Consider the following 10,650-nt stretch of genomic DNA (forward strand, 5'->3'; position numbering starts at 1 on the left):
CACTGTGGTAGGGCTTCCCACCACACTGGCCTCTTCCTACAAGCCCATCCCCACTCTCACCACCTATTCAGGATCCTATCTTGAGTAGGCAGGTGCTCTAGAAAAGGGCTAGGGCTGGCAGGGAGGTGACCCTATCATGCCAACTGCAGGGGCTGCCCCTTCTGGCTCAGGTGGGGCTTGCACGTGGTCCCCAGACTCTGTGGCTTCCCTGTAACAGCTTCCAGAAAAGTGAGTAAAACACACAAGTGGTTGACCATCCCCCTATGCACCAGATCACTGGTTTGATTCCCAGTTAGGGCGCATGCTCTGATTACAGGCTCGATCCTCAGTAGGGGGCATCAGGAGGCAGCTGATCAATGTTTCTCTCTCCCTATACTTTCCTCTCTTTGAAATCAATCAATACATTTTTTATTTTTTTAATGTATTTTATTGATTTTTTACAGAGAGGGAGAGAGAGAATTAGAAACATCGATGAGAGAGTCATCGATCAGCTGCCTCTTGCACACCCCCTACTGGAGATGTGCCCGTAACCAAGGTACATGCCCTTGACCGGAATCGAACCCAAGGCCCTTCAGTCCGCAGGCTGACGCTCTATCCACTGAGCTATTTTTTTTTTTTATTTTTTTTTTTTACAGAGAGGAAGGGAGAGGAATAGAGTTAGAAACATTGATGAGAGAGAAACATCAATCAGCTGCCTCCTGCACACTCTCCATTGGGAATGTGCCCGCAACCAAGGTACATGCTCTTGACCGAAGTCAAACCTGGGACCTTTCAATCCACAGGTCAACACTCTATCCACTGAGCCAAACCAGTTAGGGCTCAATACATATTTTTAAAATGAAACACAAAACAAGCAAGATGACTGATTTATTTCTCAACTCTCAGCCCCCCTCTTAAAGGTAAAAAATCTGAGTGTCTGGGACTTGAGCAGACACCAGGAAGTGTAACTCAAAGTGCCCAGGTCAGACACACAAGTTCAAATTTCAACTGAAGTCCAGTGTCGGACTTTGCCAAGGTCAGAACTCAAGGTTCATGTATATCCTCAGATCCCGCTCCCAGGCTTTGTCCTTGTCCTTCCGCCTTCTCTCCTCCCTTCTGCTCAGGGTGGTTGCCTGAGGGGCTCTCTCCCTCCCAGCCACTGCCCGGGTATCCTGAGCCAGGAAGTGTGTGACTCTGGGTTGGGATGGTGATCTGTACCCTAACCCTTCCTGATCTCTCTTGAGGACAGTGGGGATGGGGTTGACACGGCCCTTGCCCCAAGGGCCCAGACCCATTCCAGGCTCCCATCCTGCCCTCAGCAGCAGCTTGAAGCCTGGGCTGGAGGTAGGCATCCCAAAGTGCAGACTGGGGTTCTGGAGACCACGGGACAGTGACAGCAGGTGAGCGGTAGATGTGCAGTGGTTAGAGTCTTGGAAGTAGGCATCACAGGTCTCACAGTACTGGGTGGACGGGGATTGGGACCTGCAGAGGAAGAAGAGAAAGGATTGAGGGCAGAGAAAGGTTAGGGGGTGGGGGGCATGACAAGGTCCTTCCAGTCTTTCTCAGGAACAAACTGCATTCCTCCCCACTTAACAATGCAAGACCAGAGGGGGAAGTTGGGAAAAGAGATGGTAACCAGACCTCACAAGGAAGGAAACAATAGCTGTAGCTAATATTGATACAGTACTTACTATGTGGAAAGCTCTACCACTTGACATATACTAACCCATTTAATCATAACAAACCTATGAGAAAGGTGCTCATATTACCACCATTTCTCAGGTAAGGAAACTGAGGTACCTAGACATTAGGTTGCTTGCCCAAGTTAAGCAGAGTTAGCATTTAAACCCAGAGCTCAGTTAAAATATGTACACAGATAATAATTTAATTAAAAAAAATATGTACACACAAAGATACTATAAAATATATTAACTTGCTGGAAAAATAAATAAATAAATAAATAAACCCAGAGCTCAGCCGAAACCGGTTTGGCTCAGTGGTAGAGCGTTGGTCTGAGGATTGAAAGGTCCCAGGTTCGATTCCGGTCAAGGGCATGTAACTTGGTTGTGGGCACATCCCCGATGAGGGGTGTGCAGGAGGCAACTGATAGATGTTTCTCTCTCATCGATATTTCTAGCTCTCTATCCCTCTCCCTTCCTCCCTGTAAAAAAATCAATACATTAAAAAACAAACAAACAAAAGCCCCAGAGCTCATGCTCGTAATCGCTCCTGTACACTGCCTTATCTATCTGCACTGGAGAAGGGGAGGAGAACCCTTCAGCTCCTTGCTGGTGTGAGTGGCTAGGAAGGCAGAACACACTGAGCATGGGCATGGGCATGGGCATGGGCAAACACTTTCCCTTACCTGCTCCCTGGTCTCCTCGTCTCTCCATGACTCTCTCTGACCATGCGGGCCACCTCAGGGAAGCCTGCTTCTTCAGCCAGCTGAGCAGCATCCCTGCCGCCCAGCTCGCAAACTCCAACCCAGGCAGCTCCCCGGTCCAGGAGATAGCGCACGGCAGCCCCCTGGCCTGCTCGGGCAGCACACATCAGGGGGGTCCACCAGAAGGCATCCCGAGCATTGACATTCCCCCCAGCGCCCCCTGCCTCCTGGGGATCCAACAGCCGCCTTAGGGATGCCAGGTCCCCGTCCTGGGCTGCCCTCAGTATCCGATGAGTCATCTTGTCCTCAGCCTCAAGGGATCTCCTCTGACCATGTCCTCCTGAGGCTTCTGCTGCAGTCTCTCTCACCAGTCTTCTCTTTCTCTTCCTCTCCCTGACAGGCTCAGGGTGTGGTCTCTGAGGTTCAAGGGTGCTGCTCTCATCTCCAATCAAGGCCTCATAGAAGGCCTGGGCCGCAGCCCCATCCAAGGCAGGCTCCAGCTCTTCAGCCTGTGACTGCTGCTGCCCATCTTTCCAGAAGTCACTGGGGTCAGTGGCTGGGGTGAAGGTGATGAGGGAGGGTCTGGACATGGCTTGGGAGAGCTTCAAAAATATGACTAAGCAAGGGGAAGATGAGACCAGCAAGCCAGTCCAGAGACCTGCTGGAATGAAGGAAAGTAGCTTTAGAGTAAAAAAGCCTCTCCCGCCCCATAAGTGAAGCCACAACCTGAATCCCTCCTGGGCCTAAGGCAAGATCACGTGGGAGACAGGGAACCCTGTAGTGACAGACCATGCCCGAGTGAAGATGAACAAAGACTCCAGGAGGCAGTTGCTCAGAGGCCCTGCTTTCCACCCCCACTCCCAGCTTCATCAGCAATAAGTAGCAACAGCCTCTCTGAAACTACTTCATTACTCTGTAGGACACGGTTAAGAAAAGCATCAGCCTGACTCTTAAGCCTTCCTCCGTCCTATTTTGAGTGTCTATTGCGAGTGTAATCTCAAAAAACACCTGACACTTCTCCCAAAAGGAAGTAAATTTGGGGAGAGGCTGCAGTCTGCACCCTCCTGAAAAATGGCGTTACTCCAAGCAAAGGAGGTCATCAAGTAGCCAGACTATTTGAAGACACAAGCGTGGCTGGGGGGAAAAACCCACAAAGATTACTAGAGGACGCAGGCATGCAGAAAGCGCCTGGTTGTTTCCCGCCTGGGACCTTCCCAACAGAATTCACGCAAAGCGCCACGTGCCTAGGCGACGCGAGGACGGGAGATCTGTCAGTTGGGGGTCTTGCTTTTACATAACGCCCCACAATGCCCTTCGCCTTCCTCAACGTGGCCCCTGCTCTGAGCTCATTTTCTGGAGCTGGGAAACCACTCTCTGGGTTAAGAAAGGCCCTGGAAGGCGGAGAGGAAACCTATGGAATACCCAGGACTGGGAAATAAAATAACGTCACGCTGCCCCTCACCATTACTTCAACCAGGGTTCGGAGGTCGCACTGAGCGCCCGCAGCAGAAGGCCCCATTCCAGACCTAAGAGGGCGTGGAGAAGTGCAAAGGGACGAACAGCAGAATGGCTGGCACCATCTCAGGTTAGCACACTAGGCCGCCCAGCTCTCTCCCCGCCCAGCTCAGCCCAGCGCATCCTACCCAGGTCCCCCAGCAAAACATGGGCCCCGTCGGGGGTCCCCAGGGCGCGCCTGGCACAGGCAAAGGGTTGGCTGCGATGAGGTCATTCCCCGAGGCAGGGCGCGCGGGGCCGGAGGCTCGCTGTGTGAGCGGGCGGCGGGGAGCCACCCCGCCCGCGTCGTCCCTTACCCCACTGCCTCTCGCCCCGGATCCCGGGATCCCACAACTATATTTCCCATACTCCCCCGCCCAGGAGTGGTACTGGGCTTCCGCTTCCGGTGGCGTCTCGCTGCGTCCCGCCCCCAGCGTCTTCCTCGGGGCCTCGCGACACCAGGGTCGTGCGCAGGGCACCTTGGAATTCGTAGTTCGCCTTGCCCTGGCTTCGCCAGTTTCTCCCTCTCTGGAACTCTATCTCCCGACATCCACCGCGGCGCTTGGCGCTTGCGCGTTTCCCTCTTCCCCGCACTTCAGTTTACACCCCCCACTTCGCCCGCCGCGATCCGGTCCGCGGCCTGCGCTGTAGCCGTCGCCGCCGTCCCTGGGAAGTAGCGACTCCCCTCCCCCACCCCGGTCCCGGCCCCGTCCAGACGGTGAGTCTTATAAGGCCGTCGCCGCGCCGAGTACCCTGTCCCTGGGCGCGGCCCCAGGGGGTCCCCGCGCCTCAATATGCGGGTGGGGAAGGAAGTGAACCCGACGGGGCACCCGGAGAGGAAGGAAAGGGTGGCTTGAGGGGCGGAGGCGGGATGTGAGGAGACCCGCGAAAGGGACCCTAGGGCCACCCCCAGGCCATGGGAAAAGGAGGGGCCCAGCTCTTGCTTGGAAAGGATAAACTTGGAACCTTTGGGAAAAGCGCAGGGACCTGCAGAGACCTGCGGGGGTAGGGAGCCCCGCCGGGGCCGGCCTTCGGGGGCGTCAGGGCTGTGGGTAGGACGGTAGGTCAAGACCTGTCGGTTTCCGGTGGGACCCCAAAGAATCCTAACCTTAGAGAAAAGGGGCTGAGGTGTAAATAAGAGGAAGTGAAGAGAGGTGCTCCAGAATCTGGGATTCTTTAAGAAATGGTGACCCACGTTCCTCCGTGGTCGGAGGGCAGTGGGAGGCGGGAGGTCTCAGAGGCAGGGAGAGCTTGAGTCACACGGACGCTCTTTCTCCAGCTGACGTGAAGATGAGCAGCTCCGAGGAGGTGTCCTGGATCTCCTGGTTCTGTGGGCTCCGTGGCAATGAGTTCTTCTGTGAAGTGAGTTCTCGGCCTTCCTCCTCTGTCCACATACAGCCCGCCCAGATACTCTCCGCACGTTAGGCCTCCCACACCTCTCACCTGCTTCCATAGAAACTTGTCCTGCCCAGGAAGGCCCCCTCAGTGACCCACCAACCTGTGGGGCCCAGCTCCCAGCCCTGCCAGCCTCCAGCCCTGTAATACTGGACAAGAGGAATTGTGTCTTTTTGGTTAGTAAAGAAAGTGAAGATGGTAGTACCTCTCTCCAGCGACAGCTGGTATGGCTCAGTTGGTTGAGTGTAGTCCCGTGCACTGAAAGGCCAGCGGTGCCATGATCGGGGCCCAAGCCCGGGTTGCTGGCTTGATCCCTGGTCAGGGTGTGTGCAGGAGGCCACCATCCGTGTTTCCTTCTTCCTCCCTTCTTCCATCCCTCCCTCCCACTTTCTCCCTTTTTCCCTCTCTTCCTAAAATCAATAAAAACCTATTTAGGCCCTGGCAGGGTAGGTGGTTAGAACATCATCCTGATATGCCAAGGTTGAGGGTTTGAGCCCCAGTTTGCACATATAAGAAGCAAACTGAGTGTATAAGTAGGTGGAACAAGAAATTGGTGTTTTACTCTCCCTTTCTCTCTCAAACCAACAAATTTTAAAAAGTTTAAAAAAAATCTAAGTAAAGAAATAAATGTCGTTTTGGGGTTTTTTAAGCCGAAGCTTTTATGGGAGGGGGTGTATGTGAACTGAGGATAGAGATAAGTACCTGTGCTGAGTTGGGAGGGGGGTAGAAGCAGTTGTACTGAGGATAAGGCATCAGTGGAGCGACTTATTCGGGTCAAAGCCAAGAATTCTGTTCTGAGTTCCCTCTTCACCTCCACGTCCTGACAGGTGGATGAAGACTACATCCAGGACAAGTTCAACCTCACTGGGCTCAACGAGCAGGTGCCTCACTACCGACAAGCTCTAGACATGATCTTGGACCTGGAGCCTGGTGAGGCACCCTCAGGCTGTTTTGTGTGTGATGCAGTGACTTACACCACTTGTGCTCATACTCTGATTCTGTAATTCAGCTCCATTCCATTGCCAGTTTCTTCTTTTTGCTTCTTTCTCCTGCCTTGCACCTTCCGGGCTAGAGTTCCATCTTCCCCATTGATGTCTTTGCATCATGTCTTGAGGGAGTTGGGAGGAGGAGAAGCAGGCGGGGGCTAGAGAGACATGTGGAAGGGTCAGAGGCCCACATGATGGGTGGGGTGAGGCTCAAAGGTGGGTGTTGAGTAGCCAGCAGCTCCTGGGGGTGGGCGGGGCCCTAAGAAAGCTGTAAGACAAGTGGTTGCCTTCAGCCGGCGCCATGTTTCAGATGAAGAGCTGGAAGACAACCCCAACCAGAGTGACCTGATTGAGCAGGCAGCTGAGATGCTTTATGGATTGATCCACGCCCGCTACATCCTCACCAACCGTGGCATCGCCCAGATGGTGAGGCCTCTTGGCTTCCACTTGAGTCCTCTGAGGAGGAAGGGAAACAGGTTCCTCAGCAAGGTCTGGCTGAGGAGCCTCAGACCCTGGGCCTGGGATTCAGTCCTGGCTGGGAATCGTGCTGAAGGGGGTGTTTCCGGAGGGAGATGTCACCTCAGGCCGGAAGTGGCTCTGAGGGAAGGCAGCGGGGGTGTGCCAGCGAAAGAGGAGGAATGGGGACAGTGATATGGGTTGGGCAGAGAAAGGGATTGCCCCTTCTCTCACACCCTCCCTCCCAGCCCCCTGCACTGACCGTTTTATTCACCTCAGTTGGAAAAATACCAGCAGGGAGACTTTGGCTACTGTCCACGTGTGTACTGTGAGAACCAGCCAATGCTTCCCATCGGTGAGTGTGGGGAAGGAAGGACACGGATAGCCGGTCCTCTGGGGAGGGGTGGGGCTCAGCACATGGGAGCCGTGAGGGGGAGTGAGCTTGGGCAGGCCAGGGAGCCTGCGTGCTGAGTGTGTCTGTCTGCCAGGCCTTTCGGACATCCCAGGGGAGGCCATGGTGAAGCTCTACTGCCCCAAGTGCATGGACGTGTACACACCCAAGTCCTCGAGGCACCACCACACGGACGGCGCATACTTCGGCACTGGTTTCCCTCACATGCTCTTCATGGTGCACCCCGAGTATCGGCCCAAGCGGCCTGCCAACCAGTTTGTGCCCAGGTGGGGAGCAGGGACAGTCACCAAGGGTCAAAGGGAGGGCTGGGCATGGTCCTTTTTGAGGCCTGCTCCTCCCAAAGCTAGGGCTCTCCGTGCTGAGGGGCATTCGAAGAGTTAGCTGATTGCCTTGTCCCTTGCCCATGAAGTGGGCGCTGATAGGACCTGCCCGGCAGGGTATGCTTAGATATGCGAAGTGTTGAGAATGATGTTTGAAGCACCATTTAAACAACAGCTGCTCTTGCTGTCACCTTGGATGTTCCGCCTTAGCGAGGAGCTCCTCAGAGCCGCAGTTCAAGCGTGGTTTCTCTTCCTGAGCGTCACCTTTACTGGGCGGGGGGCGGGGCTCAGTTTTATGGTGAAGCAGGTAGTGCCTGTATACAGACATAGCCTGGAATTTGTGTTTTAATGGGAATTTAAGATACAGACCCAAAGACTCTTGTAGGGAGGAGGTTGGGAACCGTTGCCCTTGAGCACTGAGCAGGCCCGTGGAGGAGCTGGGTGGGAGGTCGGAACGTAGGCTGCTGGCAGGGCTGCATGTGGCTCACCTGCTGCCTCTGACCTATGCCCCCCCGGCCCAGGCTCTACGGTTTCAAGATCCATCCGATGGCCTACCAGCTCCAGCTCCAAGCCGCTAGCAACTTCAAGAGCCCAGTCAAGACGATTCGCTGATTCCTCACCCCTGGCCCTGTTCCTTTCTGCCACCCTCTATGGTTTTTAGTTTAAATTAAAGGAGTCATTATTGTGGTGGGAATATGAAATAAAGTGGAAAAAAGGCCATGAGCTGGTCTGCTGGTGCTTGGGGTCAGGGAAGGGAGGGTTGTGTGCTGGATGCCGGGCCCTCATGGCCCGGCTCCCCTCCCCCGGTTGAAAGCCAGCACAGACGTGCCCAGTGATTGGGTGATGTTCAGCAGAGCAGAAATCCTAGGACTGGGTATGAAGGTGTGCGAAGTCCCAAGGAAAAGACCCAGAGAAAAGTCAAACCTCCAAGATGAGAAATGTTTGCTTTGGTCTGGAGGACACCGATGTCTGTTTATGCTATAAGGGTCGTAACACATCAGTTTTGGTTTTACAGGGAAAGCGGTTTGAAAATAAGGGGTGGAGAGAAGCGGGAAAAGGCCCAGAATTGCTGCTGGTGTGGTCCTGTGTGCCCCCCGCTCATCTCAAAAGGACGGGAGTCAGAGTTCCAGCACAATGGGGACTAGCTCTGAGGGAGGGAGCGTGTGGTGCTGGACACAGAAGCTCAGCCATGGACCCTGAGGGGCAGGAATGACAGGTGTTTGGGAAGCGCACTGGATGCAGGCCAGGTCCTGCCCGTCTCGGCCACTGCGCCCACACTCAGAGAACAGGCCTCGTGGGCGAGGGCACACTTCCTCCTGCCAAGTTAATCACCCACCCAGCCCAGGTCCTGCCCCGGGCGGGAATACAACTGCCCACGGCAGCTCCTGCTCAGGCTGTCAAACCCCTGCCGCTCAGGAGCCAGGAGCATGGTCCTGGGAAGGTGGAGTTGCAGGGCACCCCTCAGGCACTGCCCCGCTCCCCAGAATGCCATCATGAAGGCCTCGATGCTCGTAGGTGTGCTGGTCATGGTGGGCTTCGCAGAGGGAAGAGGTGAGTGCGGCCCAGGGGCAGGAAGGAGGGGTGGGCTGTGGCCCTGGATGTACAGGTTTTGTACAGGGCGGGGACCTTGGAGTGAGCGCTGCTCTCATCCTGTCTTCCTCAGTGCCTGCTCCTGAACTCCGCACCTGCCACCTCTGCCTCTTAGAAGATCCTGCTGCAGGATGCCTTTCCGGCTTGGAGAAATGCACCATCAGCAGCTCATCCCCATGCATGGTGATCATCGTCTACTACAGTGAGTTCAAGACTCGGGACGGGCTGCTGGTGAGATGGCCCATTGCCTGGTCTACATGAGGATGCTCGGGGCCTGGGGCACAAGAAGGAGAGAGGAGGATCCCGGCAGCTGGGTCAGGAGTTTGGGGGTTGGGGTAACGAGATGACATTGCTGAAGCTGCCGGTGGAAGTTGGGTCTGGTGAGGGAAGGGGAGAGTTCTTAGGGGTGCCACGTTGGGAGGCAGCAGCTTATGAGCTGTTCTCTTCCCCCAGAAAACAGGGTTCGCTTCCTCATCCGTGGCTGTGGACAGTACAATTCTTACCGCTGCCAAGAAACACACAACACCTACGTCTCAGAGTACTGGTACCAGGCCCAGTGCTGCCAGTACGATTACTGCAACTCGTGGTCCAGCCCTCAGCTCCAGAGCTCCCAGCCTGAGCCCCCTGGTGGGGCCCTGAGCCTGCCCCTGTTCAAGTCCCAGATCCAGTGGTTCTACCAGGCCCTGAACCTCTCACTGCCCCTCCCCCGCTCCCATACTGGGAAGGAGCCTAAGGGCATGGACCCCCTGGCTGCCCTGCCCTTGAACCTGGGCTTGTCCATTGCCGACCTGCGCAGCATATACTTATTCCTCAACAATTCGGGGCTTTTGGTTCTTCCCCGGGCTGGGCCCTGATCCCTGACTTCTTGATTTGCAGTCTGTTCAGCATCTCCCAACGCCCAGGCCCCTGCTCTGGCCCCGGAACTCCCATCTCTGCTCTGCTCTTTCAGGCCTTTCCTTTGTCCTCTGTGTCTCTGTGGCTTTGGTTTTGTTCCCACTCAGAAACCCAGCTAACCCAGTGTCTCCTTCCTCCGGGAAAACAATCTCAAGTGCAGACTGCTGGGGCCTGGGAAAGGCAGCGGCTCCCTCCTTTTCCCACCTGAGTGTGCCATCACCCCCATCTTCCTGGTCCCCTCTAGTCCGGTCACCTGCCGCCTCCATTTAGTTCTGGCTGTCTCCCATCCTGTGCTCTCAGTCACAGGCCAGACTGGATTTGTAGCGAGGAGGCTGCGGGTTGAGCTGTGCAGATCCCTGACTGGCTCCTGGTGTCCCTGCCTTCCACCCCACTCCCACCCGGGTCTCCTGCTGCCTTTCTCAGCTCTTGTTCCGATCTCTGGCCGCCTCCGCCATGGCCGCCTGCTCCTGATACCCCCGTCCATAGGTGCCCAGGGAGGGGAGAGGGAAGAGGGTCCTGCTTTTCTCTGTGCCCCCAGTTTCCGTCCACAATAAACAGACAGGGTTCAGTCTGAGTCATGTTTACGGGTTAGGCTCAGGTGTGGGCAGGTGTAGACAGGTGGGAAGGTTAATTGGGTGTGGGGTTCAAATGGTTGGAGAGCCCTGGCCACCGCACCTGGTTTGGTGGCTTCTGGCCTGCCCCAAAGTCCCAAGTCCATCCCACCTGCTCAGCAAGAGATCA

The 10,650-nt window shown here is 55.6% G+C and overlaps 3 protein-coding genes and 1 long non-coding RNA gene across 10 annotated transcripts in view; 2 read left to right on the forward strand and 2 right to left on the reverse strand.

Annotated features, from left to right (window-relative positions):
* Window positions 1–10,650, reverse strand: part of LOC311626233 — a 1,185,289-nt gene that overhangs the window by 175,627 nt on the left and 999,012 nt on the right. The gene's annotated exons all lie outside the window — the stretch shown is intronic.
* On the reverse strand, window positions 855–4,254 carry GPANK1 (G-patch domain and ankyrin repeats 1). Of its 5 annotated transcripts, none has more exons than XM_084891213.1 (3): window positions 4,006–4,254; window positions 2,345–3,020; window positions 855–1,461 (listed from the first exon to the last, which is right to left on the reverse strand). In XM_084891213.1, exons 2-3 carry the CDS (start codon window positions 2,950–2,952, stop codon window positions 1,017–1,019), a joined length of 1,053 nt encoding a protein of 350 aa, XP_084747339.1. In that variant the 5' UTR covers window positions 2,953–3,020; window positions 4,006–4,254; the 3' UTR covers window positions 855–1,016. The 5 variants fall into 5 exon arrangements, with proteins under 5 accessions (XP_084747339.1, XP_084747338.1, XP_084747337.1 ...); XM_084891212.1 differs by having other exon boundaries at window positions 2,345–3,023; XM_084891211.1 differs by having other exon boundaries at window positions 3,825–4,254.
* CSNK2B (casein kinase 2 beta) lies at window positions 4,437–8,145 on the forward strand. Of its 3 annotated transcripts, none has more exons than XM_084891270.1 (7): window positions 4,437–4,574; window positions 5,136–5,218; window positions 6,079–6,181; window positions 6,548–6,663; window positions 6,973–7,048; window positions 7,182–7,371; window positions 7,947–8,145. In XM_084891270.1, the coding sequence occupies exons 2-7, from the start codon at window positions 5,147–5,149 to the stop codon at window positions 8,035–8,037; spliced, it is 648 nt and encodes a 215-aa protein (XP_084747396.1). In that variant the 5' UTR covers window positions 4,437–4,574; window positions 5,136–5,146; the 3' UTR covers window positions 8,038–8,145. The 3 variants fall into 3 exon arrangements, with proteins under 3 accessions (XP_084747396.1, XP_084747397.1, XP_084747398.1); XM_084891271.1 differs by lacking the exon at window positions 4,437–4,574 and adding an exon at window positions 4,685–4,916; XM_084891272.1 differs by lacking the exon at window positions 4,437–4,574 and adding an exon at window positions 4,702–4,861.
* Window positions 8,287–10,475, forward strand: LY6G5B (lymphocyte antigen 6 family member G5B). Its single transcript, XM_084891269.1, has 3 exons — window positions 8,287–8,976; window positions 9,089–9,217; window positions 9,469–10,475. The coding sequence occupies exons 1-3, from the start codon at window positions 8,853–8,855 to the stop codon at window positions 9,867–9,869; spliced, it is 654 nt and encodes a 217-aa protein (XP_084747395.1). The 5' UTR covers window positions 8,287–8,852; the 3' UTR covers window positions 9,870–10,475.

The sequence above is a fragment of the Pipistrellus hanaki genome, assembly GCF_964339955.1.
Source record: "Pipistrellus hanaki genome assembly, chromosome: 7".
Taxonomy (NCBI): Eukaryota; Metazoa; Chordata; class Mammalia; order Chiroptera; family Vespertilionidae; genus Pipistrellus; species Pipistrellus hanaki.